The sequence below is a fragment of the Pinus tabuliformis genome, chromosome 3_2 (assembly GCF_031772625.1).
Source record: "Pinus tabuliformis cultivar Carrire ecotype Pingquan chromosome 3_2, CPIR1, whole genome shotgun sequence".
Lineage (NCBI taxonomy): Eukaryota > Viridiplantae > Streptophyta > Pinopsida > Pinales > Pinaceae > Pinus > Pinus tabuliformis.
The window spans coordinates 480,665,986-480,692,296 of NC_142302.1; the positions used below are offsets into that span (position 1 = coordinate 480,665,986).

The following is a 26,311-nucleotide window of genomic DNA, read 5'->3' on the forward strand; positions in this document are numbered from 1 at the left end:
CTTGAATCCTTTTGCCCGCTGGTGCAATGGCATCTTCAGCCATCCGCTACCTCTCATCCCCTAGGCCTATGCAAGCAACTCTTTTAGTGGTACATATGGAAACCAAATTGTTGGTGTTTATTCAACGTGGTGGTCTACTACTATTGAATTTTTGCTCCCGAAGGTGTGGTATGTTGTTGATCATTTGAAGCATTGCTTAGAAAGCTCGCTCTCCTACCTCGTGGCATGATTTGAAGCCTCACCGAGAAAGCTCTCCTACCTCCTGGCACTACCAGTATGACTTTATCTGTAGACCACTTCTAGCCCTCCCCTTTGCAATCACCCACTACCCTTTATCTATAGACCAACTTCTAGCCCTTTCCTTTACAATCCTCTTATCCTCCTGGTTTTCTTCTTGTTACCTTGTATTCCTAGTGTCAATCCACTACAAGTCCCATCATGCGAAATGGAAACCTTGAATTACCAAGACTTTGGTGGTTAATGTCTTGCCATGAAATGGAAAACCCCCCTAGTTTCATACCACCACACCACAACATGGAAACCCTGAGTTCCCTAGACTTGGGTAGTGGTTTTTGTTTCACTACAACATGGAAACCGCAAATTACTATGACTTCAGTACCAGTTTCCACCATCATGGAAAAACCCCAAGTTCTCTAGCTTCGATGAAAACCCCAAGGCTCCATCATGCCATGAAAAGGAAATCCAAAGTTCCCCCTCCACTGCAGTAGGGTTGTGGTTTCTCCTACCTCATGGCATGATTTGAAGCCTTGCCGAGAAAGCTCTCATACCTCCTGGCACCACCAGATGACATTCTCTGTGGACCAACTTCTACCACTCCCCTTTGCAATCACCCACTACCCTTTCTCTATAGACCAACTTCTAGCCCTTCCCTTTACAATCCTCTTATCCTCCTGGTTTTCAGGTTGTTACCTGTATTCCTAGCGTCAATCCACCGTAAGTCCCATCCTGTGTAATGGAAACCCTAAATTACCAAGAGTTTAGTGATTCTGTCTTGCCATGAAATGGAAAACCCCCTTAGTTTCGTACAACCACACCACAACATGGACACCCCGAATTCCATAGACTTGGGTAGTGGTTTTTGTTGCACTGCAACATGGAAACCCCAAATCACCATGACTTCGGCACCAGTTTCCATCATCATGGAAAAACCCCAAGTTCTCGAGCTTCGATGAAAACCCCAAGCCTCCACCATGCCATGAAATGGAAATCCAAGTTCCCCCTCCACTGCACTAGGGTTGGGATTTTTGTTAGGGGTGAGACATGTAAACCCAAGTTTCCTAGACTTGGTTTGGTTTTTCTGACGTGTTCCACAAAATGGAAACCCTCCCAAACTTGGGTCGTAGTTTTGGCCATGTCGCAACATGGAAACCCCAAGATCCCCAACGCATTTCCATCAAGGGTGGGAGGACATGGAAGCCCCATGTTTCGCAAACTTGCCAATTTTCCATTGTACCACAAAATGGAAAAACCCCCATGTTTAACAATATTTGGTGATAATTTTGGCCATGTTACGAAATGGAACCAAACCCAAATTCCGCAAATTTAGGTGATTTCTCCCATAAATATGACATAGAAACCCCACATTTCTTGCCCTCAAGTGAGCAGTGTTGAAATTTTGTTCGAAGGATGAGGCAAAAGAGCAATGGTAGTCAACAAAAAAGCTATGAATTAAGGCGACCAAAGAATGAATCTTAGTGGATTATGGTAGCAAGTCCACTCTACCACTTACAATACTTGTTCGCGTATTTAAGTCATCCCAAAGGATTCATGCACAGTCACCCCGTCGCATATTTAAATCGTCCCCAAAGGATTCATGCACAGCCACCCCGTCACGTATTCACCCTGTCCCCAAAGGATTCATGCACAGCCACCCCGTCACGTATTCAAGTCCTCCCCAAAGGATTCATGCTCAGCTACCCCGTCGCGTATTCAAGTCCTCCCCAAAGGATTCATGCATAGCCACCCCGTCACGCATTCACGTCCTCCCCAAAGGATTCATGCACAGCCACCCCGTCGCGTATTCACGTCCTCCCCAAAGGATTCATGCATAGCCACCCCATCGCGTATTCAAGTCCTCCCAAAAGGATTCATGCACAACCATCTCGTCCCATATTCAAGACCTCCCCAAAGGACTCATGCACAACGACCCCGTTGCATATTCAAGACCCCCTGTTAGGACTTGCGGTCCGTGCGACAGGCGAGGCAAATCCACCATGCAAAGGATGTCCAAAATATGAAATGAAACGAACCTTGGACGAGTTTATAAGTCGTTGGGCGAGCAATGAGGGGGCGATCCCACGAGTTGGGCGAACCTACCTCATGGGCGAGAGTTCGCATTATGAACGAGCCCGCTGGGCATTTGGTGTTAGGTCGGCCAGGGTGACACAACCTGCCACCCGCCTATATATATTGGAGGAGGTTTGGAGGCAAACGACCATAATTCAATCAACACGAGTTCGAACAAGGAGTTCTGCAATGCGTGGATGAGCCCGCACGACGGGCGAAACTCAGCTGTAAAACTCGTTCAAGAAAATCGTTCAGAAGTCATTCAGAAAACTCGGGAGAGGTCGTCAGGGAAAACTCGGAGGAGGTCGTCAGGCAGAACTCGAACAAGGTCATTCAGGGAAAACTTGGGCGAGAGTCATTCAGGTAGAACCAGGTGAGGTCGTTTGGGCAAACCGGGCAAGGTTGTTCAAGCAGAACCGAGTGAGGTCGTTCGGGCAAGCTAGGTGAGGTCGTCAGTGGACCCGAGCGAGATCGTTCGGGCGACCAGGGTGAGGTCGTTCGGGCGACCAGGGTGAGGTCGCGTGGCAACCCGAGTGAGGTCATTCGAGCAAACCAGGGGAAGTCATGTGGCGAACCAGGGGAAGTCATGTGGCGAACCAAGTGAACTTGTGTGGCAACTCAGGTGAACAAGTTCAGTTGAACGAGTTGCGTGAACAGGCAAATGGGTTGACATGCGAACAGGTAGCCGAGCGAGGGCGCGTCGTGCACGCCAAAACAAAGAATCGTGCAGAGGGGCGACCGAGTGAAAGCGCGTCGTGCACGACAAAACAGTGGAAACAGTGAGTGTTGAGATTGTGAACAGAGGTATGACTCGTGCTAAGGCACCCGTGTGTGGCTACTTGGTTACGACGAAGTGCACCCAAGTTGGGCAAACAACACAATCGTGCAATGAGGTGAACGAAGGATTGGTGAGTCGTCTAGCGACCATGTGGAGGCGCCCGACGAACTGGACAACCAAATTTGTCGAAGTTGGAAAATTGGCTAAGTGTAAATTTGGAGTTTCCCAAGATTTAACTTGTACTTGTAAAAGAAAATTATATATATTGATTCGGGCAGACTCAGGGAGTTGCCCTCCCTTTATACTGTTGTGCATGTCTCTTATATAATGTTATTTATGTAAATGTTATGGGCTTTCACTTGTAGGATAAAAATAATACTTCGTAACAAAAAATAAAACCAAATATGAAATGTTAGGCATAATCTACAATTGTGAGTATTGGTGAAAAGAAAACAATTAGTAGTGTCGCACCTCACTATAAGCAGTTGAAAAACTACCGCAAGTGTAGGGGCGTGACACCTCCCCAAAGGATTCATGCACAGCCACCCCATCGTGTATTCAAGTCCTCCCCAAGGGATTCATGCACAACCACCCTATGACATATTTTTATCCCCAAAGGATTCATGCACAACCACCTTGTCACATATTTAAGTCGTCCCCAAAGGATTCATGCACAACCACCTTGTCACGTATTTAAGTCGTCCCCAAAGGATTCATGCACAGCCGCCCCATCGCGTATTTAAGTCAAACAATTCATGCACAAGCACCTATGACATATTTTTGTCCCCAAAGGATTCATGCATAGCCACCTAGTCGCGTATTTAAGTCGTCCCCAAAGGATTCATGCACAACCACCTTGTCACATATTTAAGTCGTCCCCAAAGGATTCATGCACAACCACCCCATCGCGTCTTTAAGTCGCCCCCAAAGGATTTATGCACAGCCACCCTATCGCGTATTTAAGTCGTCTGCAAAGGATTCATGCACAACCACAAAGGAGGGCAAGATGGACATGGGGTGAAGGGGGGACATGATTTGTAGCTTAAAACCCTTGCCTAAGCACAAGCACAAGAGATTGCAAATATCTTCCACTTTGTTGTATACCCCTGATTCTTGAGTTGACATTCAACACCTTCTGTTGAGCACCTTGCATTTTCAAAACATTATTGAAAATGTTGCCCACTAGTTTTATGACCTTGATCACAAGAAGAGAAAACAAAAACAAGTTCTTAACACAATCACTCTTCATTGGCAGCGTAAATCTCTCCTTGGTTGTGTATTATTGAAGGAGAAAGCAAAGGCTTAATATGATGATTCTTTTGCTTTGAATGACATCATTCAAACTCAAAGATTACAAACACGCCAAGAAAGTTCACACGCACAACTTACTTGGAAGTCCACCTCCATCGCCCAAGCTTAAACCTCCATCTCCTCTAGATTCTAATGCCAAAGATTTTTGCACAAATGACTTCCACAAACTCCTAAATTTCTTCTATAGTGTATCATTGGGACAGTCATTATCATCTTGATTTCCTAACCCCTATTCCTCACCTATTGTGTTACTTTGAAAATCTTCCTACAAAGTCCCCACTATGAAGAACATATCTTCCATATTCCAATGACATTTTTCTTTCCAATTCTCTAATTGATAAAATGTCTTTGATCAATTACTTGTGCACTAGTATGACTATTTGCTTGTGCACTAGTATGACTATTTGCTTAGAGCAAATAATGCATCCTAAGACATCCTTAGATTTGATCTCACTAAATGTTTTGGCATCTACCAAGCACTGAAAGGGATCAAATATCTCTTTTCACTCTAAAAAAAGTTTAAAAAGTTAAAATCACAAGAGATTTGATCTCTCTCAATGTTTTGGCAAATCTGAAAATGTACGAGAGATTTGATCCCTCTCAAATGTTTTAGCAATTCTGAAATTAAGATGGATCTATACTATATTCCACATGAACACTGGGAACAATGGTATCTGCTTTTTTGCTGGGCGAAGAGGAAGACACCTGGAATTCAGTAACTAACATATCACACATATCACTGCCTGAAGAGAAGACAAGGCGCCTCCCATTGGGATTTGCTTGAGCTTCTTCTCGCGCCTCCCATTGGGACGTTGCTTGAGCTTCTTCTCGCACCTCCCATTGGGATGTTGCTTGAGCTTCTTCTCCCTCAAGGAAAGGATCCCATGCTGGCTGGGCGAAGAAGAAAGAAACAATTGGAATCCACTACCTCGCGTAACACTGACTGAAGACAAGGCAAACCGCCTCCCATTGGGTGGTTGTTGCTTCAGCTTCTTCTCCCTCGATGAAAGGATCCTATGTATCATCCATTATGATTGCTTATCATACTAGACTACAATGCTGACCAAATCGTAAGGTAAATTGTTTGTTAAGCATCATCGTGGAAAAGGACAAAGGACCTTTCATTGGAAGGAAAGATGTCAATTTTACGGAATAATTAAACCATGTCTTTTGATTTGATTGCGCTCTTTAAACACTTAGCCAGCTTTTCTATATTTGGACTTCCTTCTGAGCTTCACAAGTAGTTCCAAGTTCCTTCAACTGATTTAAGGCTTCATCAATGCTCCCTCTTAGTTCTAATCTCTCATTAGGATGAGATAATAATAGTGACCTTGCATTTGCATGATATAATCATTATTATTGGATATTCATGACAATAGATTTTGTATGCTTTTACGGAAACTAATTTTTCAAACAAATGGCACTGGTAAAAATTACCACGTAACTAATTTTTCAAACAGAAAGCAAATTCGTACTCTTCAGAAATTCAAGACTGAATCAAAATACCTCATGAAAAATGAGAAAGGCAAGGAATCTTCCACACGGAAGTGATTTTATTACTTTAAACAATAAACCAGAAACCTCAGAAAATAAAGGAGAAAAGATCAGATTCTGAAAAGAAATAAAGAACCTTCGGAATCCATCAGTGTATGGTCGTATATTGGAGTTTTACCCACAATGAACATCAGTTTAAAACCCAGAAGAAACTGTCAAAAGTCGCTATAAGAAGCTCCGGCTTTAAAACAGAAGCATATCTCGTACTATTTCAGTAATTTAAACGACATCAAAACGCCCAAGGAAAGATGAGAGAAACAAATATCCTTTCACACGGAAGTGTTTTTAACGTTTATTTAAACAATCATTGACCTCAGAGAATAAAGGGGTCAGGTATGAAAAGAGAGTAGCCTTGTAACCCCGTCAGACTGTGGTCGCATATTTGGAGCTTTTCCCACAATGAACACAAAGATGACCAAGCGATCCTGGTAGTAGTATCCCATTGGTAAGATTGCTCTTCTATCCAACGTTGGAGCTGGATCCAGCCTTGACATAGGCCAAGCTCAGGCTAGACCTAAAGAGGGAAAACACTTCAAACACTGAATCCATCCAAACATTGAACATAAAACCCAACCCAGCCTAGGATGGCATAGGCTCAGCTTAAAGGGAAAAGAAAATTTTCGAAGGATAGGTTTGTCAGGTTGGAAAAGAGCAGCATCATGCGTATTAAACTCTTTCCAACGCCCTCCTCCGTGTCTGTAACAGCATTCGACCTCTCCACGTTGGTCAAGTTGGTTTTCCACTTGCAGCTGGGTCATGTTGGCTTTCAACCTGTAGCTCGATAGTTCGAACAAGTTTGTAACTGTTGGAAAAAGCAAAGAACCCAGGCTTGTTTTCACTCCACGTTTATCAAGCTGGCTTTCATAATATAGCTTGGTCAAGTTGGTTTTCAAGCTGTTCAAACAAACCAACATGCAAAGAACCCCGGATTGTTTTTAAACTGTAACTTGGCTAAAAGGACACCAGCCTTGGAACCCACGGCTAGACCAAGGCCTTGGAACCCATGAACAGGACACCAAAATCCAATAAGCCGAAGGCCTTGTGTATGTGAGGAAATGAAGGTATCTTGGCCTCCTTAAGCGGCTGGTCCCTTGAAAATTCACCGTTGTTGGCCATTAGAATATTTTTTTTTAATTGATAAGATCGTAACATTTTAACGTAAATGGAAAGAGACAAATACATCAATCGGAGGTGGTATATTTCTACAAAGAAAAATCCAATTCTAATTACAATTCCACTTCCACTCCAATGCTAAAAGCCATGTGAAATCGTGGACCTTCGGTATAAAAGTTTTGCATTGTTTATATTGTGAGGGCTCAATTTCCTCCTGCTCTGATATGCTCACAACCCATTACACAATCCAAAGAAGTAGCCGTTGAATTGTTAAAAATTAAGTAAAACTTGATTCTAATAAATAATTAGGAGCTTTAATATCGAGCTGATATAATTACAAATTAGTCAACATTAAAAACGTGAATCAATATTGGAGATCTATGTCAATAGCTTTCAGTCTTGAGCTATACCAGATCTCTCAAAACTGTGAGCTTAACCTGATGGAGATTCCTTAATTGTCAACTCATGTTACAAGCCGTAGGGATCTACTCCTGTAAGCATACTCTGAGGCTGGCATAGCTTAACCCATCAAACCCCATCTACATATTCCATAGAAAAGTTATAAACGGCTCACGGAAAACGCACTGTTTTCCTTCCTATCGTATGGTACATAGATGGTACAGAAATTTCCCAGAATATGCGCATGCTAATAGGAAGGATATGCAAAAGCATGTCCTGAACCATAGACAGACGACCTAGGGCCGATATGACTCACTGGTGACAAATAAGAATCAAACCTCCGTTCCTCTATAACTTTGGAATTGTTATTGAATGATTGTGAGTGTGAAAAATTCTCCAAGTTATAACCATTTTTAGTAGCTCCCAGACTATTATAAGCTGTGAAACAAACAATATAATGATAAGTAAGAAACAAGAATATAATATATATATAATATTATACTGAACTAATCAAACATTTTCTACCAATGCAATCAAATTACTGCCTGCCTTATAGATCTGTAGGCAAGGAACAATCCACTTATATTTTCATACGGCATTTCCACTAAATCATTCAGTTCGTTAGAAAGGAAAAGGCAAAATATCAGCACCTTACCTGACGGGTAGCTTGAAATGGGAGAGTGATAAGGCAAATGTCTGGAAGAATTTACTTGTAAAGGCGTAGGAAGAGGAGGAGGAAGCATTTGCTTCCCAGATACTGTAGGCGACTGGATAGGCGGTCTCTGAGAGGGAGACGCACCAACAGCAGCCTGAGATTGTGGTGGTTTATCTTGACCAGAAATCTGCAACAGAAGTGAATAATTGCAAGCTTCAGCTCCACTTAAAATTCATATGCCATAAATAATTTTGCAACACCCAATTAACAGGGTAACGAAGAGCAAATAATGCATCCTAAGAAAAAACAACACAAAAAAGGCAAATTTACAGATGCATCATAGATAACAAACAACAAACCGCAAAGCGAAAAAGATGGCAGGCAATAGACAAACCGCAAAGCGGACAGATTTGTTGTATAGACTAACTAATCCCGAAAACAACTTTACAGCGTACTGAGCAACCTCCTCCGTTTCATACTCTGCAAAAGCATAGCCTTTGTGGCGATTGGTCTCTTTATCTCTTGGGATGTAGAGATCCAGCAGAGGCCCTGCCTGAATCATAATTTCATACAACACCCTTTCATCCACTTTGTCATCCAAGTTTCCTAAACATGCAAATAAAAAAATTTGTTAATTAGCCGAAACAAAACCCCTTTGCGCAACCAACCACCGCCAATTCCATAGATTTAACAAGTTCAGAACACCATAGGAAGAAATTAACACGGCATACGTGGAGCACCGTCGCAGGAGTGTAGAAACCACTTTTAAATATACCTAGGGCATATTTTATACATAAAATTAACGCTGCGACCGTGGGCATTAATTGGAGGACTTTACATATAGCTATCCAGCAACCACAGTATCAGAGCGAAATATTGAATCTAAACTTCTTAGATTTCTACAACAATTCTATCAGAATAACAAGACCCAAAAAAGGAGAATGCCGTAACTACGATATGTGATGTGGAATCCTGGTCATGCTCACTACGACTATTTTGTTGGGATTTAAGAACGATCTAAACTCCATTATTGGAGTAAAATACATATTAGCAATAACCGAACACAGTTAAAAGGTTCCTTGCACAGAACCAACCCATAAAACAAACCCACCATGCATCATAATACAACGAATGCCTAAAGATGCAAATCTCAATAATTTTGCACCAAAAAAAACTATTTCAATAACTTTGCATTCATAATAACAAGTTGACGACAAGATTTGCAGCTAACATTTTTAAACCTCTCAACGTATAATAAAACCAGGGCTAAGACCAATCTGCGATGCAAAATAAATCCAGGAATAATACAACCTTTCATCGCTCTCCATAGATAAATAAGTTGGAGCCATGCTATCCAAGGGTTTGATTATCCCCAGAAGAAGAATCTAACAAGTCGAACACACAGATCCAAGAGTGATGCACATTAAAACCAATACAGTCAAATTGCGCCAATACATCGAAACCAACTGCCACCATAAAGGGGCTCCAAAACCCCTAAAGGCAACTAAAAGATTATAAACCCTGGGTGTTACAAGATTATTTCCCTCTCTAAAGGATACAGTTGGATTATCTGAAACTATCATGACAGAAGCCGAGCTTTTATCAGCCAATCACAGTTATTATTTACAAACGAAACACTCGCGGCACGCAATATACGAGATCTAACAAAAACACTGTATAATAGAAGGAATAAAGGCAAACCCTTAGTAGATTGTGTTACAGAAACATCAAAGTCCAAAGAAATTCCACATATGCGAACAATACAAACAATTAAACCCTAAAAAACAAACAAATAAGATCTTACGCTGGCATGATAAGAGACAAAATGAGAAAAATGAGTACTAACCGATAAACAGCGTGCAAAGTGGATTCCCCGGCATTCTGGCAACAAAACGCTCCGAAACTTTTCCGATCTGTTTTAATTACCAGGATCGAAACCCGTCAAACCCTCGAATCCCTCGCAAAATAATAACGGGGATTCCTTCAAGCAACTCGCAGAACTAAAACGCCAGAAGAACACCCTCTATAATCCAATAACACAGAAACCAGACCCCTGAATAATCAAACCCAAAAGACCCTAATAGCCCTAGCAGATGATCGACCTAAACCAACACGAACAACGACAACCAAATCTGAACCCGAACCCACTCTATAATCCAACAACTCAGAAACCAGACACCTGAATAAACAAGCCCAAAAGACCCTAATAACCCTACAAGATGATCGACCTAAACCAACACGAACAACGACTACTAAATCTGAACCCGAACGCCTTCTATAATCCAATAACTCACAGAAACCAGACCCCGGACCCCTGAATAAACTACCCAAAAGACCCTAATAGCCCTAGCAGATGATCGACCTCAACAACACGAACAACGACTCCCAAATCTGAACCCGAGCTTCTCCCACCACACCCGATATATAGAACCGGTCGCCGTTATCTAACGTTCGGATTGACGTTTACGTCTCGGATCTGCTCACTACCGGAAGGGGTTTGAGTTACAATTAAAGGGCTCTTTGGGGTTGACAGAAATGGAATATGCCGTTAATTGACGTGCACCGACATAGAGCGAAGATTTTTTAAGAGAGCGTTACGGATATGTGGCTTTTTTGAAAGTTTATTTTGAATTTTAAAACAACTTTTTTTCTATAAATATTATTTAATTATTTTTGGTAAGATGTGTTCAAGTTCGAATGGTATTTCTATAATTATTAAATAGGAGGAGGAGTCGATCTCCATAAAATATTTTAAATATGGTTAATTAAATATTTTAAATATAGATAAAATATTTTAAATATAGTTATTTAGTGGATGAAATAGATTTTTATGGTGAATTTTATTCAAAATTGGATTTTTGTTTGTTAATTTTATTTAAAATTTGGTACATATTTTCTAGAATCATACAATTACTTTGTTTATCTGTAAAATCATAATATTAAGTTTGTTTATTTGCAAAAATAGAAAGTTAATAGGTGTTTTTTTATGGTTTTGAATCTACTTATGCAATTTAAAAGTGTATTATAAATAAGAAGAAATCATAAAGTGACTAACAATTGTATTTCAAATTTCAGCAAAAAAAACTCATTTCATCCATATTAAACTATGCATTTTAAAATATTTTTAAAAATAATTCTCACATAATATTTTAGAATATTTTTTAGTAATAACTATATATCACATAGGACAAACCATTTTTAGATTGCTACGGATCGAGACCTGGAGCGCTGCCATGAAGCCCTAACTTGCGCTTCGGCACCTCTGTGCCCTTGATCCCCCTGCCTTACAGCCCGCGGCTTTGGGCCCCCTGCCTTGTTGCGTTGTTCCTGAGCTTCTCCTTTTGAGAGCCTGCGATTCTGTGTGGTTCGTTTACTGCTAGGAGGGGCTAGTAACCCGGGTTCGCCCCCATGGAGGTCCCGGGCTCACCCCAGGTAGGCCCTCTCCCCCCCCTCCACCTTCATCTGCCGAAGCCTTCTCTCGGCTCTTGGCCGGTTTGCTGCAGAAGAAAAAGAGTGAAGCAGCCAAGCTTGTCAAGAGGCTCGAAGACATTCCTGAAATCTCCCTGCTGCCAGAGACCCCGATTCAAGTCACCCTCTCATTGGCTGAGCGTGCCCTCGTTGGCCAGTTCACTGGTCTATGGCCCTCTCCTAAGTCCACCAAGAACTAGGTCAACAAGAACTGGGCTCCTTTAATCAAGAATAACGTCACTTCTTACTTCTTAGGAAGAGGGTTTTTCCTCTTCGAATTCACCTCAAAGGACGACAAGGATCTGATCTTCCAGAATGGCCCCTATTTCATGGGTCCCCAGGGCCTTTATCTCAACAGATGGACGTCGGATTTTGACCCTGCAGTCGATGTTCCCACGGCTGTCCCGGTGTGGGTCAGACTCCCAAACCTCCCAGTGCATTGTTGGAACTAGGACTCGTTGAAGCACATCGGCAACACCCTCTGGAAATTCATAGATCGGGCAAACAGCAAAGATCAATATGACTGTGCTCGAATTTGTGTAGAAGTAGATCTAGAGGTGGGTCTTCCGGAAGCCATCAATATCAAAGTAGGAAGCTGGACTCACTTGCAGAAGCTAGATTACGAGCAATTGCCTTTCAAATGCCGAAAATGCCATGTCTACGGTCACTTCGCCAGAGGATGTCCATCCAATGCTGAACCAGATAAGGGTAAAGAAGAAGGCTGGAACCAGGTCAAGCGCGCCAGGAAAACCCAAAAGCAGGTTGGTCCAAACGGAAGAGGTCCCCAGCAGGCCCCTCCTCAGCAACCCCCTCCCAGAATGGACCAAGAAAATAAATTCGCCCCTCTAAGCTCGCAAATAGAGGAAACACAGGAAGCAGACAATCAAAAATCAACCCCCCCACCCCCCCACTAAAGGTTCACCCTCTTCTCCTAAGGGGGTAAGTCTTGCTGAGAGTTCCAAAGGAAACACTGTCGAAGTCGAGGAAGTTGAGCAAGAATCTGATGGCTCGGAGGAAGAAGGTGAAATAGGAGAATCCCAAGCTTCGATAAGGAGATCCACAAGAGGCCGCAAAACAGATCGGGAAAAAAGAGAGCAGGAAACTTTCAAAGATAAGCTCCAAGGCAACCAACCAACCCTTGAGAAGCTATTAGCATCAAAACCAAAGATGGTGAGAAACCAGCCCCAAGGCTCCAAGGGAGCCAACCAGAAATACAAATGATGAAGATTGTCTCCTGGAACTGTAGAGGTATGGGGAGCAGAACCAAAGAAGAAGCCATCAGAAGTTTAATAAGAACAGAAGCTCCTGACATACTCCTCATCCAAGAGACCAAACTGGAAGACTTTGTCTTCCTTCAGGCAAGTAAGAAACTCTGGAACAAATGTGAGGCGAAAGCAATCTCAGCCCGAGGGGCTTCCGGTGGGCTGGGCACTCTTTGGAATGCTAGCAAATTCTCAGTCATTTCTGAGACCCTCAACACTCACTGGTTGTTCTTAAAATTGCAGCATTTAGACTCAAAAGAGATTATTAGTCTCTTCAATGTGTATGTCCCTGTGAACACTGCGGGAAAAAAGGCCCACTGGGAATCCATAAGAAGCCAAGCAGACCTCGTTAATCTTGAGAATATTATCATTGCAGGAGATCTAAACCTCACTCTCTTATCAGCAGACAAAAGAGGAGGCAACATAGTTCGAGATCTGGCAAGGGAATGAGCAGAGGACCTTATGCAGGACTGGGACCTCTTGGACATCAAGCCAATCTGTGGTAAGTACACTTGGACAAATAAAAGAATTGGTCTTGGTCATATTGCTGCCAGGTTGGACAGATTCTTTCTTCAAAGCTCTTTCCTTCTGCTTAGATTAGAGGCTAGAGTCCACATTCTCCCATGCAGTACTTCTGATCATAAACCCATCAAGCTGGAACTGGTGTTTCAGCTTGATCTCGGACCAATTCCCTTTAGATTTAGCCCGCTCTGGGCTAAGGAATCGGACTTCATGCAACTAGTCAAGGGCATCTAGATGCAGCCAGTCAAAGGCTCCCCCTTTTTGTGTGGGAGGAGAAGCTGAGAAGAGTGAAAAGGGCTTTGAAAAGCTGGGCCAAATCTCTGCCCAATCCAGCCAATGAAAGGAAAAATCTCCAACGCACTCTGGAAATTCACCATCTCCAAGCTGAAACAACTGACATAACAAAAGAGATCCTAGATAAAGAAGCCCAACTCCAGCAAAACTATCACAAGGCTTGTCTAGCTGAGGAAGAGTACTGGAGACTTAAGTCACATAGTCTTTGGCTTAAAGCAGGAGACAAGAACTCTTCCTTCTTTCACAAACAAGCTCAAGCAAGGAAATGTACCAATTCCATTTCCGAAATCAAAGATGGCACTATCATTTACAAGGATAATGCAAGCATCAAAAAAGTAGCCTCCCTTCACTTTAAAAGCTTGTATAGTGAAGATATAAATCTGGATCAAAACTCTGATATGATGGACGTGGTCCCCTCCTTGATTACTGTTGAAATGAATCATCTTCTTGAAGCTAAAGTCACCAAGAACGAAGTCAAGGATGCCCTCTTTGCTATGGACCCAGACAAAGCCCCTGGGCCGGATGGATTCTCAGCCAGATTCCTCCAAACTTGTTGGTCGATTATGGAAAAAGATCTTTACAAAATGGTTCTTAAGTCCCAAGTCTGCCAGAAAATCGGAGGCAGCATGAACTCTGCTTTTCTTGCTCTCATCCCCAAAGAGAAAGGAGCCAACTCCTTTTACAGGTTTCACCCGATTTCGCTCTGTAATATTAGTTACAAACTGATTACCAAAGTCATCGCCAATAGACTGAAGCTCATCCTCCCCAAAATCATATCGGAAAGTCAAGGAGGATTCATTCAAGGTAGATAGATAGTGGACAATTTCATTCTGGTCCAAGAGGCAATCCACTCAAGCCTAAGTCGTAATGAAAAAGGTATGGTTGTCAAACTTGATTTAGCAAATGCATTCGATAGAGTTAGGCATAGTTTTCTGCTGAAAGTCTTACAAGAGTTTGGATTTGGTGAGAAATTTATAAATTGGATTTGGGCTTGCATTTCGGAGCCTTAGATTGCTCCATTAGTAAATGGCAGAGCTGTTGATTTTTTCAAAGCCACTAGAGGGCTCAGACAAGGGTGCCCTCTCCCACCCCTTCTTTTTGTTCTTCAAGCCTTTATTCTCAATTTTTATTTAGACAAAAAAATGATGGATCAGGAAATTGCTAGGCTTTGCATAGCAAGAGGTGTTAAAAACATAAATCATGCCCTCTTTGCGGATGACACCTTGTTATTGGGAGTTGCTTCTGTACTTATGGCCTCCAAATTTAAAGGAGTTTTGGACAAGTTTTGTATGGTTTCGGGAAGCAGTCTAAACAATGGCAAATGTCATATCTATTGCTGGAACACCACTTCCAGCTTGCTCAACTCCATTTCCAGAACCTTTGGTTTCGTTGCCTCCTCAAATTGGACTTCCTTCAAGTACTTAGGCCTCCCTGTATTTCTTAAAAGAGCCTACAGCAGAGATTGGATCCCTCAATTGGAGAAATTTAAGAACAAGTTGCTTGCCTGGGGCTTTTCCTGGCTTAACATTGCTGGTAAGTTTGTTCTTATCAAATCAGTCCTTAACAGTCTTCCCTTATTTCAGTTTTCTGTCCTTCTTGCTCCCACTGGCATTATCAGAAAAATGGATGAGATCATTCGAATTTTTTTTGGAAAGGGGGCAAACAGAATGAGAAAAAGATTCCGCTAGTCAACTGGGAATCCATCTCCAAACCGCTGTTGGAAGGAGGCTTGAATTTCAAAAATCTTGGCTATCATAATATTGCCATGGGAGTTAAGCTTATCTGGAGAATTATTGCACCTAACCCTGGCTGGGCGCAATTAGCTCTTTGGAAAAAATACTTCAAAGGCCAGCGCTCCCGCTGTCTAGATCACCCTCTGACGCATCCAAATACGCCCTTCCTGAAGCTTTGTATCAAAGCTTGTCCTCTTATCAATGCTCATGCCTACTGGATTCCCGGTAATGGAAAAAGGATCAACCTTTGGACAGACAGAATAATGAACCACGAGCCGCTGGGAGACTGTCGCTCACTTCAAGCGTTGCGCAGATGGATGAATGAGGCTGGTTTGCGTTCCTTGTGGGACATTTCCGTCTGGCAGGATTCACGATGGGCTGGCTGGAATATTGAAATGCCCCCAGATTTATCTATGGAGCGCGAGGTCTTGCTCTCCAAGCTCCACCGATTGGCTCCAACACTGATTCAAAATCGGGACTCAAGAGGTTGGGGTGTGCAGGCTGGTGGATACACCGTTGCTCAAGGATATGCCAAGTTGTGTGAGCGCCCTCATGTGGCCACGAATCCAGAGCCGTGGAAAGGGATATGGCATTATCCCTCCTTGCCAAAAATTGATTTCTTCAACTGGCTGCTATGCCACTCCAAAATCTTGACAGATGATAATCTTCAGAAGCGAGGTTTCCACGGCCCTTCAAGGTGCAGCCTTTGTAAGGTAAACCAGGAAATCGTTTCACATCTGATGCTTGAATGTACCTTCACATTGTAGATCTGGACCGAGCTGCTGGGAACTTTGAGTTCCAACTTCACTTTTCCCTCCTTCATTCCTGATTTTTTTGATAAATGGTTGCAAAGGTATCCTAGTCCTCCTCCAAAAAACAAAATTATCAGAGCTGCTTGGTCCACTCTCCCTAAAATAATCTGTTGGCAGGTTTGGCTTGAGCGAAATAAAAGGATCTTCAAAAACTGCGAACAGGATGCCAAGCTTGTGGCAGTTAAAATAAAATGTCAATTAAAAGAGTGTCTGAGAGACTATAAAGATGATTCAAGCCTCAGCGAGCAAGATATAAATTGGGGCTCTTCTCTCGATCTTTAGTTCCAAGAAATTACAAAGAGTATCTCCCTCCCAAAAGAATGGCAAATAAGGGCTACAACAAAAGAGTTCCAGGGATGGATTGCAAACCACCGGAGACACTTTCTATTTTTTTATGGGGCTGCAAAGGGCAATCCTGGAAGAGCTGGCGCTGGAGGAGTCATACTGAATCTAGATGGCTTTAGGATCCACAGTTTCGCCTGGGGTTTGGGCATCGCTTCTAGCATTCAAGCTGAGGCTTTGGCTCTTTTCCAAGGTCTCAAGATTTTGAAAGTGTTGAACATCAAGGAGGCTAATGTTATTGGGGACTCTCAGGTTATCATTAACACTATGGTGACACATTCTAAGCCAACGGACCTAAGGCTTGCAAGGCTGATCCACAAAATTATAGACCTTAGGGACTCATTCCAGAATTTGAATTTCTACCACGTGTTGAGAGTCAATAATAAGGAGGCGGACATTGAAGCTAACAAAGCAACCCTTCTTACGGTTGGAGCCCTGCTCAGAGGCAGACAAGAAATATGGGAACCAATTCCTTAATTTAGAAAGCTGTCATGTTTTATTGCCTACTGTTAAATCAGTTTGTATGTATCCACAATATTGGGAAAATCTCTGAAATTGACCGCATAGTAGGAGCTAAAAAGAGATGTGAGCTAAGCATAAATGCCACGGCCTTGCAAGGTTGTGTGGCACTTCTAGATTTAGACTCACATTTTGTAATCCGCTCTATAGCATTAAGGCCAAGTATCTAATATATCCACTACATGTTCATGTAAAAAAAATAACTATATATCACATATTAAAGATCAAGATTTATCTCGAAAGTAGTTATGTCCATTTGTTTTTTTAATTAAATTGATTAAATTTTAAAAAGTAATGAAATGAGAACATAAAATGTTTTTTTTGAACATGTAGTATTGTAATTTCCACATAATAATTTAAAATATTTTTAATAATAGCCACATATCTTAAAAGTACTTATACTCATTCTCTTATTTTAATTAACTTGATTAAATTAAATATGTATATATATCATGTAAACATGAATTATAGTTGTTTGAACATGTAATATTATTAAGCCATAATATTGGTCCATGGTATTTCTAATAAAACTTATTTACAGACATGATAAAATGGGATAAGCCATAATATTGGTCAATCTATTTTTAATGAAACTTATTTATAGATAAAGAATCTACCTGATAAATGGGGATAAATCTTCATGATTAAGAATCTTGTGTTAATCATAATTTAAAATAAAATTATAATTTAATTCATTGTTATGATTATTGCATGGAGAAGCTCTCTCTAGTATGGGGGAGATGGGTAGGTGTTAGGTGTAATGTAAGAAAGATTGTATGTCAACATTTTTTAAATATTTTATTTGAATTCATTTATAACATTATTTAAATTAAATCTAAAAGCAGAAAGTATAAGAGAGATGTAGTAGCGTAAAATGATGATTTTGTAACCATATTTTAATTTAATTAATAACCACATAAAAACTTAATATTTACAATATAATAAGATTCCTGGACATGTATATTCACTCCATTTTACCATGAATATTATTAACTTGTAAGTAGGTTTTGTTAAAATACCATGGCTTATCAATACCACATGCCAAAAACCATAAGTCATTTAAAAATAAAAATATTTTATTTTAATTATTTTATAACAATTTTTTAATTAAATCTAAAATCAAACAAGCATGGGGAGATGTTGTAATGTACCGTAAACATTTTAACTTGGTCAAAATAAATTAAAATTAAAATCAAAATTAAAACTAAAATTAAATTAAAAATAATTATAATTATAATTATCAATGAAACATTCTCCCGATCGGGATGAGAACGGCAGCGCACAGGATAATTAATGCTCGGCAGGTTAGCATGCAGGACCGAGCAGGCGGTGATCAGGTCATGATGAGCGAGGACAAGTGGATCGTGGCAAAGGATATCATCTCAAGGCGAGGAGATGGTAGAGTACCGATGGAGGAGGGGAGATTTGTCAGGGTGTCAGGGACTAGACAGAGACATGATAGCATGGAGGAAATGGGCAGAAAGATGAAAAGGGAGGCAGACCACAAGAGGCGAAGGAGGAGGGGAGGTATAAGCGAGAAGAGGTGGCAGAAACGAAGGAACAGGAAAGGTGCATGTAGAAGAACGAGGAAAATTGGCAAAGCAACGACGAACACAGCACGAAGAAGGAGGACGATTAGGAATCTGGAAGAGAGAGCAGTAATTCAGAGGAGGAAGTCAGAGTGCAAGGAGAATATGGCTGAGGGGAGCAGAATGACCTCAAGAAGATGGACGAGGAGTAATATAGAGAGAGGAAACCAAGGCCGAGGGGACCGAGAAGAAAAAGGCAAAGGAATAATGGAGGTGGATACAGAGAAGGAAATTCTCTCAATCCATGATGACTCAGAGGACGACGTTGAGATGTTCGACTCTGATAGAGAGAAAGGAGAACCAGGGAGTGAGAGTTTCGGCAGGACGGGAAGGTTAGGAAGGGCCAAGGTTCTGAAAAGAGGAAAAGATGACGCAGGGGGCTACCAGGAACAGGAGGAAGGAGGGGAATGCGGAAGTCCGGCAGGAGGGAGAAGAAGGCGAGGCAGGGGAGGATATAGGAGAAGAGGAGGAGCTGGAGAGAGAAGCGGGCAAGGAAGAAGAGGCAGAGGAGGAACGACAGGAATCGGAGAGGACAGCGTAACAGGGAATGTCAGGAGGGGGAGGAAATCTATAGGCAGGAAAGTGCAGTTCGCTGAAAGGGCTTATTGCGAAAATACCAATCCAAAAATCAGGAGGATTATCAAGCAGCTGGAAGAGGAGGCAATTCAGGCTCAGTCGGAGTCGGAATTAGAGGACTGGGAATATCTTCTCCCGGATCCGGGCAATACGCGTGGTCGCATGACACTATACAAACAATCTCTTCACGTCTATTGGGTTATGAAGAGACTGCTTGCCAAGGCTATGAAACAAGTAGCCATGGAAATGGAAGAATTATCCCAAGGGATTCCAAATCTGAAAAGGGAGCTAAGGAACATCCAAATCACCTTGTTCATGCAGGATAAGAAGATGGACAAAATTCAGCAGCAGTTACAAGCGAGTGGATCGGGACTCGAAAAGGAGAAGGAGCAACAGGCAGGCACAGCGAACCAGTAGAGAAAGCATGATAATTAGAGGTTTCTATAAAATCTCTCTCTAGTTATAGTTAGTTATCTGTAGGACTTTTTGTTATTCTAGTATGCAGACAAAAAACAGTTTTAATAGCCATAAGGGTGATGTGTATAAAGCATGGAAAGACAGAATGAGAACCTTTTATTTTTGGATAGCTATCAAAAACTTAAAGTGGTCAATAAACCCGGTTTCCCCTCAGGGCGGGTTGAGATCACCACAAGCATGTAGTGATTTCAATTTGCGATAATAGAAAAAGAAGGTCTCTCCCTAGCTTAAAAAAAATTTATCAATGAAACATTAAAACATTTTGATTTGGTCAAATTACATAAAACTAAAATTAAAATTAAAATTAAAAACATAAAATTAATAATTTATTTTTATAATTATAATTAACTATAAAACCAACCTAGATCCATCTTAACTTTCGATCTACCAAATGTTGTGAGGGATCAAATCTCTTGAAATTATTATTATTATTATCCAATTTTAAGGTCACTGTGAAGCGAGACAACAAATTGGTGTATGAGACCCCCTTGTTTGTGGGACAAGGGACCCACCTTCACGTACATACTGTACCCCCTCCAGTTTTGAACTTGTGACCTCATATGAGGAAACACATGCTCTTAACCATTAGGCCCACTCAAGTTGTATAATTAAGCCCACTCAATTTGCAAACCTCTTTTACAGTGAAAAGAGATTTGATTCCTCTCGGTGCTTGGTAGATCCGGAGTTAAGATGGATCTAGGCTACTTTTTAATTGCACCGAGAAGCACTCTATAGCCCGATATAGGGGAGATGTGTAGGCGTTACATTTAGATATTAGATGTTAGACATTAGATATAAACATTTTTAAAATTCAATTTTTTATATTGTAGTTTTGTTTTTACTAGGGGTGGTAGGAGGGGGAGGGATTCTCATAAATCCCCAAGGATGGACGAAGATAAAGTTCGCTTGAGGAATAGGGCAAAGAACGAACAATCTAGTTGAGATGTATGGCCTCCTCCTCGGCCTTCAACTAGCCAAAGAGCAAGACATCTCTTCCATCGTCATTCTGAGGGACTCTCTAATCATCATTCAACGCCTCTATTCAAGATCTCTCCCTAAGAACAATATGCTATCTCTCCTCCTTTATAGAATCTATATCATCCTCAAAACTTTCTCTTACAAATCGTATCATTATATCCTGCGTGGTTAGAACAAGGAAGCTAGTGAACAAGCCAATAAAGCTTGTTAGTTGGAAGAAGGGCAATATGAGGTTAATGGCTTCCTCAAATGGATGGTTATCCCATGAATAAGGCAAAACAAGTTCCTAGCTTCCCCTCAACTACTAGAAAATTGAATTGGGAAAAGGCAAGGATTAAAATATGGCAAAGAATTTCTTCAACCTCTTGGAATAAGGAAAAGTCCACTCTCCATGGTTTGAGACATCGGCACTCTTCCCACACCTCCAAAGCTCGCATGGCATCCCTCGCTTGTCCTGTCACAAGGGGTGGTAGGTTCCATGTCCGAAGGAATGAAGTGCATTTACTCAATAATTGTGTCTCAGATTATATCAAGTTCTCTGTATTATCTCTTCTCAAGATTTGTACTTTGCAGAATGGAAAATTCAGGGCATAATTTCCAAATTTAGGCATCGGTTACTACTCTGGAAGCATGGGAACTTCTGAAACTTACGTTCATTCGTGGACGTTGACACCTAATACGAAAGGATTGGGATTATTGTAAATATTGTAAATAGATTCAGTTATGGATTAGAGAAAACCAAGAGACCTTATAATTGGAATCCCAACGGTCTCTCCATTCATATATATATTCATGATTTGGTTAATACAATAAATAAGTTGCATTGTGGAGTTATTCACGTGGCCTAACGTAATATCATAGTACATGCCCAAAATTAGTTATTTTCTATTGTAACTCCTATTTTCCTTCCATTAAACTTGTCCTTTCTATTGCAACTCCTATTTTCCTTCCAATAAACTTTGTCCCTTTGCATTCTATCGTTTTATTGAATGAATGCTGAGACCGAGTTTTGTTAACCATTTAAGGGAACGAGTTTAGACCACTTATAACACGATTTTCTCGCTCTCTCAGTGAGTCGAGTCACTCCCTTTTATTTGTTGGGCAAACAGCCACAATAGGAATGAGCTTCCTATGGAACAAAAGCATCGAATCTTTTATCTTTGCTATTGAACGAGCTATTGCTTTTTCTCGGGATGAGTTCTGGTTATCCTGGAACGTGTTTATCGTTGTTTTGGAATCACCGTGATATGTGTTGAGGTTGAATGATCTCTTAAGAGGCTCGATTCTGGATGTTTATGTTGTTTGCGTAAAGACGTAGACCATTGTGGGTGACTGCCATATTCATAGACAGGTCATGGCTCCTTACTTGCTGGTCGTATTCTGCGTTATATGAGTTGAGCTTCATTCGTTACTTATGGTTAAATTACATATACGTTGAATCAATTATGATAACCATAATTCTTCATATGTTGGAGCCATAATTTATACGTTGAGTTCTCCTTATAAAGTGCATATGTATGGTATGATATGGTATGGTATGTGGAATATAAAACTTGTTGGTTATGTTATACGGGATACAATATATATTGCATGGTGTATAAATATTGAGAGTTTGCATTGTTAGTTGATGCCTTTTTTTTTAAGATATAGCTAATCAATTTTATTGTAAAGAAATATCAATCTTTTTGTTGCAAGTATTTTGAGGCCAGTTCAGATTGGATGATGCATTCACTCATCTCTATAGTGGGAGTAGTTCTCACGGGCAAAGAGAATTACCATGAGTGGTCCAGGAAGATAAAGCATGTGTTGATTTTTAATGAGTTGTGGAAATGAGTTTGTGAAGGATAAAGAGGCAATCCTCCTCAGAAGCCCACCTCTAACAAGGAGCTTGCCATATGGGAGAGAAAGAATAACAAAGTCTATACCTTGATTGCAACATCATTCAATGAGGAGGTGAATCGCTATATTGTACCATTCACAGATGCTTTTGAAGCCTTAAATAAGCTGAAAGATTTATATGACTCACACTCTAAGATAGAAGTTGTTCAATTGGTGATCAAATTGTTTAATTTAGAATTGATGGATGGCGATCCCCTTGCCTTAGACTTTGCAATAAGAGCCATTATGCATGACATTGAAGCCATCAGTGTTAAAATGGACGTTCCTCTCACTACTTTTGTCAAGGCATTGTATCCCACTTATTCCCATTATCTTGAGTCATTACAAGCTAGAGGAAAACTTAAGGAGATTTCCTTTGACTCTCTCGTGGAGAAGTTTGTTGAAAGAGAGAAGGATTTTGGGAAGAAGAAGACAAATGCTCAGTTTCCTAAATAATTTGTATGCCTTGTAAAAAAAGAGAAGAATCGGGCACATGATTCTTCTAGAGGAAGAAGTGGTCCAAGAGGATGAGAAAGGAAGAATTTTAAAGGTGGGGGGAGACATTACCAAGAAAGAAGATCCAATCTTTATTGCATACGGTGCAATGGAATTGAGCATGATGCTTCCACATGTAAGCTCTCATGGGACGATATCAAACAAAAAATGAATGAAGAGAAAGGGAAAACACCAGAACAAGGGAAAGGTAAAGCATCCGAAATTGCTCATTATGTTGTGGCACATTGTAATATTGGAGTAACTGAAGACTTATTTAATATTTCACTTGCTTCGTGGAAATATGCATAGTTTCTTAATTCAGGAGCAACTTGTTGCATGAAATTTAGAAGAGATTTCTTTGAACAATTCACTGACAATGTTGATGGCACAATCTACTTTGTAAACAAGTCAAAACTCAAGCCATCGGGGCTTGGCACCATTAGGCTCAAACTGCCTGGTCTTCCAAACTTTCTTGTACACGATGTTCTCTACCTCCGAGAGTTGAGGAGAAACTTGTTGTATTTGGTTCACATCCGCCAGCAAGGACACTCCATTCACATATTTGATGGCAAAGTTGATGTTAAAAAAACATTAGACCACTCACTTGTCATGACTAGGATAAAAGAAAAAAAAAACTTCCGAAGTTGCAAGGAACCTCTGCTCATGCACAAAAAATTGCATACAATTCTCAATTTGATGAAGGTACACTACCATCCAATCTCTTATGGCATGCTAGATTTGGACATCTCAACTAGGATAGTTTGCATTTATTAAAAGAATAATGGTGTTCATAGTTTGCCTCCCATTCCTAGGAAACTTAAGCAATGTCATGCTTGTATCTTAGGAAAGCACGACAAATAGTATTTTCATGATTCTCATTCCATAGCACATAGAAATCTTGAACTCATTCATTATGACTTGTGTGGCCCAATGCTTGTTCCCTTTGCAAATGGTAATAAATGGATGGTGACATTTATTGATGACTACACCATAATGTGTTGGGTATATCTATTGAAGAACAAATTTGAAGCTTTTGAAACTTTCAAGAACTTTCATGCATGGATTGAAAATGATACACAATCTCATATTGGCTCTATTTGTAATAATAATGGAAAATAATATACTTCAAATGAACCTGAAAACTATATTTGTCAACATGAGATCAAACATCAAACAACTGCCTTATAATCCCCGATAGAATGGCGTAGCTGAAAGAATGAACAAGACAATCTTAAATATGGTACATTCAATGATGTTTTTCGAGAATGTTTAGTTGATGTTTTGGGCTGATGTAGTTCTATGCGTTGTGTATATAAAGAATAGGTGTCCATCTCATGCTCTTAAAAACAAGACTCCCTATGAAATGTGGTATGGCCACATTCCTTCGATGAGGCATCTCAGGGTTTTTGGTTCCACTTGTTATGCCTCAATACCTAAGGAATAGAGAAACAAACTTAGTGCAAGGAGTCAGAAATGTATCTTCTTGGGGTAACCAGATACCTCCAAGCCATATCGTCTATATGATGAAGTAAATAAGAAGCTTATAATATCTAGTGATGTGATATTTCTTGAATCTTCCAAGACTGACAATGTTGTTGAGTGGCAGCTTAATCACTTGGACAGATTTGGCATGCAAAAGAATTTCAAGAGTTTGCTAATGAGATTCCTATACTGGATCAATCTGTGGAATCTCCTTTTGAAGCACTCTCTCCCCCTCATGAAGCTCCAACCATTAATCAAGAAGACACTTTGAGTGATGTGATTGAGATAATTGGGAGGTTAAATCTTGATTTAGCCCCATTTTAGTCAACTAAACAACCAAGGCCATCTCAGAAAGGTCCTCCAAAATGGCTCACAAAGACACTTGAAAGTGTGCATCCTGATGAGGTTGGAAAGACAGGGACAAGAAGCTCTGCTAGACAAAATGGAGGTGATGTAGACAATTTTGATTTACCTGTTGATACGGATGTTTCTTATGATTGTGAACTAAATTTGTCTACAGGTTTTGAACCGACTTCCTTCAAAAAAGTTGCTTCTCATGATGAATGGAAATAAGCAATGTAGAAAGAATATGATGCTTTGATAAAGAATGGCACTTGGAAGTTGGTTTATCCTCCATTGGGAATCAAACTAATAGGTTGCAAGTGGGTCTTCAAGGACAAGTATAAAGTAGATGGATCACTTGACAAGCATAAAGCTAGGCTCACGACAAAAGGTTTTGCACAGAAGGAGGGGGTCGATTACGAGGAGACTTTTTCCCCACAGCAAAATGGGCTACCATCCAGACTCTCTTTGCCTTGGCATCTCAGAACGATTGGAAATTCCATCAAATGGATGTAAAAACTACTTTTTGTAATGGAGATCTGAGAAAAAAATAAATAAATAATAATAATAATAATAATAATATATATGTCCCAACCAAAATGATTTGTTGTGAAGATTCAGGAACACAAAGTATGCAATCTTGTCAAATCCTTGTATGGCCTCAAGCAAGCACCGTGAGCCTGATACGAGAAATTAACTGAGCATATTGTAAAACTCAATTTCAAACATAATGATCTTGGTGACACAACTTTGTTTGTCAAGAAAGTTGGAAAAGTAGTTGTAAATGTTGTGGTGTATGTAGATGGTCTTCTAATGATAGAGAACAATGAGAACTACATTGTATCCATAAAGAAAGAACTTAGGAAAGTTTTTGAAATGACAGATTTGGGGTATGTTCACTATTATCTTGGTACTGAAGTAACCCAACATTCGAAGTTTATATTCCTCTGTTAGAAGAAGTACATTGGAGATTTGTTGAACATGTTTGGCATGGTTGAGTGCAATCCTTTGACTACTCCAATGGAACAGAATTTAAAGCTCACATACACTGAAGGAAATGAATTTGAAGATGCAACAAAGTATAGATAGCTCGTTGGAAGTATCAACTACCTAACTACTACGGGACCAAACATTTCATTTGTTATTGGAATCCTCTCTAGGTTTATGCAAAAGACTTGTGAGAGAAATTGGTGTGCTGCAAAAGGAGTTCTAAAGTACTTGAAGGGAACTCAATGCTTTGGACTCAAGTATACACAGGTGGATGACTTCAACTTGATTGGATATTCCGATTCAGATTTTGATGGAGATAAAGAAACTGGAGTATCTACTTCAGGTTATGTTATGAGTATTGGATTAGGAGTTGTATCCTAGAGGTCACACAAGCAACCAATTCCAACAAATTCCACAACTAGGGTAAAATATGTG

General features: G+C 40.6%; 1 protein-coding gene across 1 annotated transcript; it reads right to left on the reverse strand.

The window, feature by feature from the left end:
- Window positions 1-7,332: 7,332 nt before the first annotated feature.
- LOC149181382 (RNA-binding (RRM/RBD/RNP motifs) family protein) lies at window positions 7,333-10,520 on the reverse strand. The gene is made up of 4 exons (XM_089416602.1): window positions 9,964-10,520; window positions 8,512-8,723; window positions 8,118-8,304; window positions 7,333-7,900 (listed from the first exon to the last, which is right to left on the reverse strand). Exons 1-4 carry the CDS (start codon window positions 9,995-9,997, stop codon window positions 7,710-7,712), a joined length of 624 nt encoding a protein of 207 aa, XP_089272728.1. The 5' UTR covers window positions 9,998-10,520; the 3' UTR covers window positions 7,333-7,709.
- Window positions 10,521-26,311: the final 15,791 nt, after the last annotated feature.

Excerpts from the sequence above, each read along its gene's own strand:
- LOC149181382 (XM_089416602.1), bottom strand. The coding sequence starts at position 9,997 with ATGCCGGGGAATCCACTTTGCACGCTGTTTATCG. Across the intron at positions 8,724-9,963 it reads ACTTTGCACGCTGTTTATCG|GAAACTTGGATGACAAAGTG; the intron begins GTTAGTACTCAT and ends TTGCATGTTTAG. Across the intron at positions 8,305-8,511 it reads ACAAATCTGTCCGCTTTGCG|ATTTCTGGTCAAGATAAACC; the intron begins GTTTGTCTATTG and ends CTTCTGTTGCAG.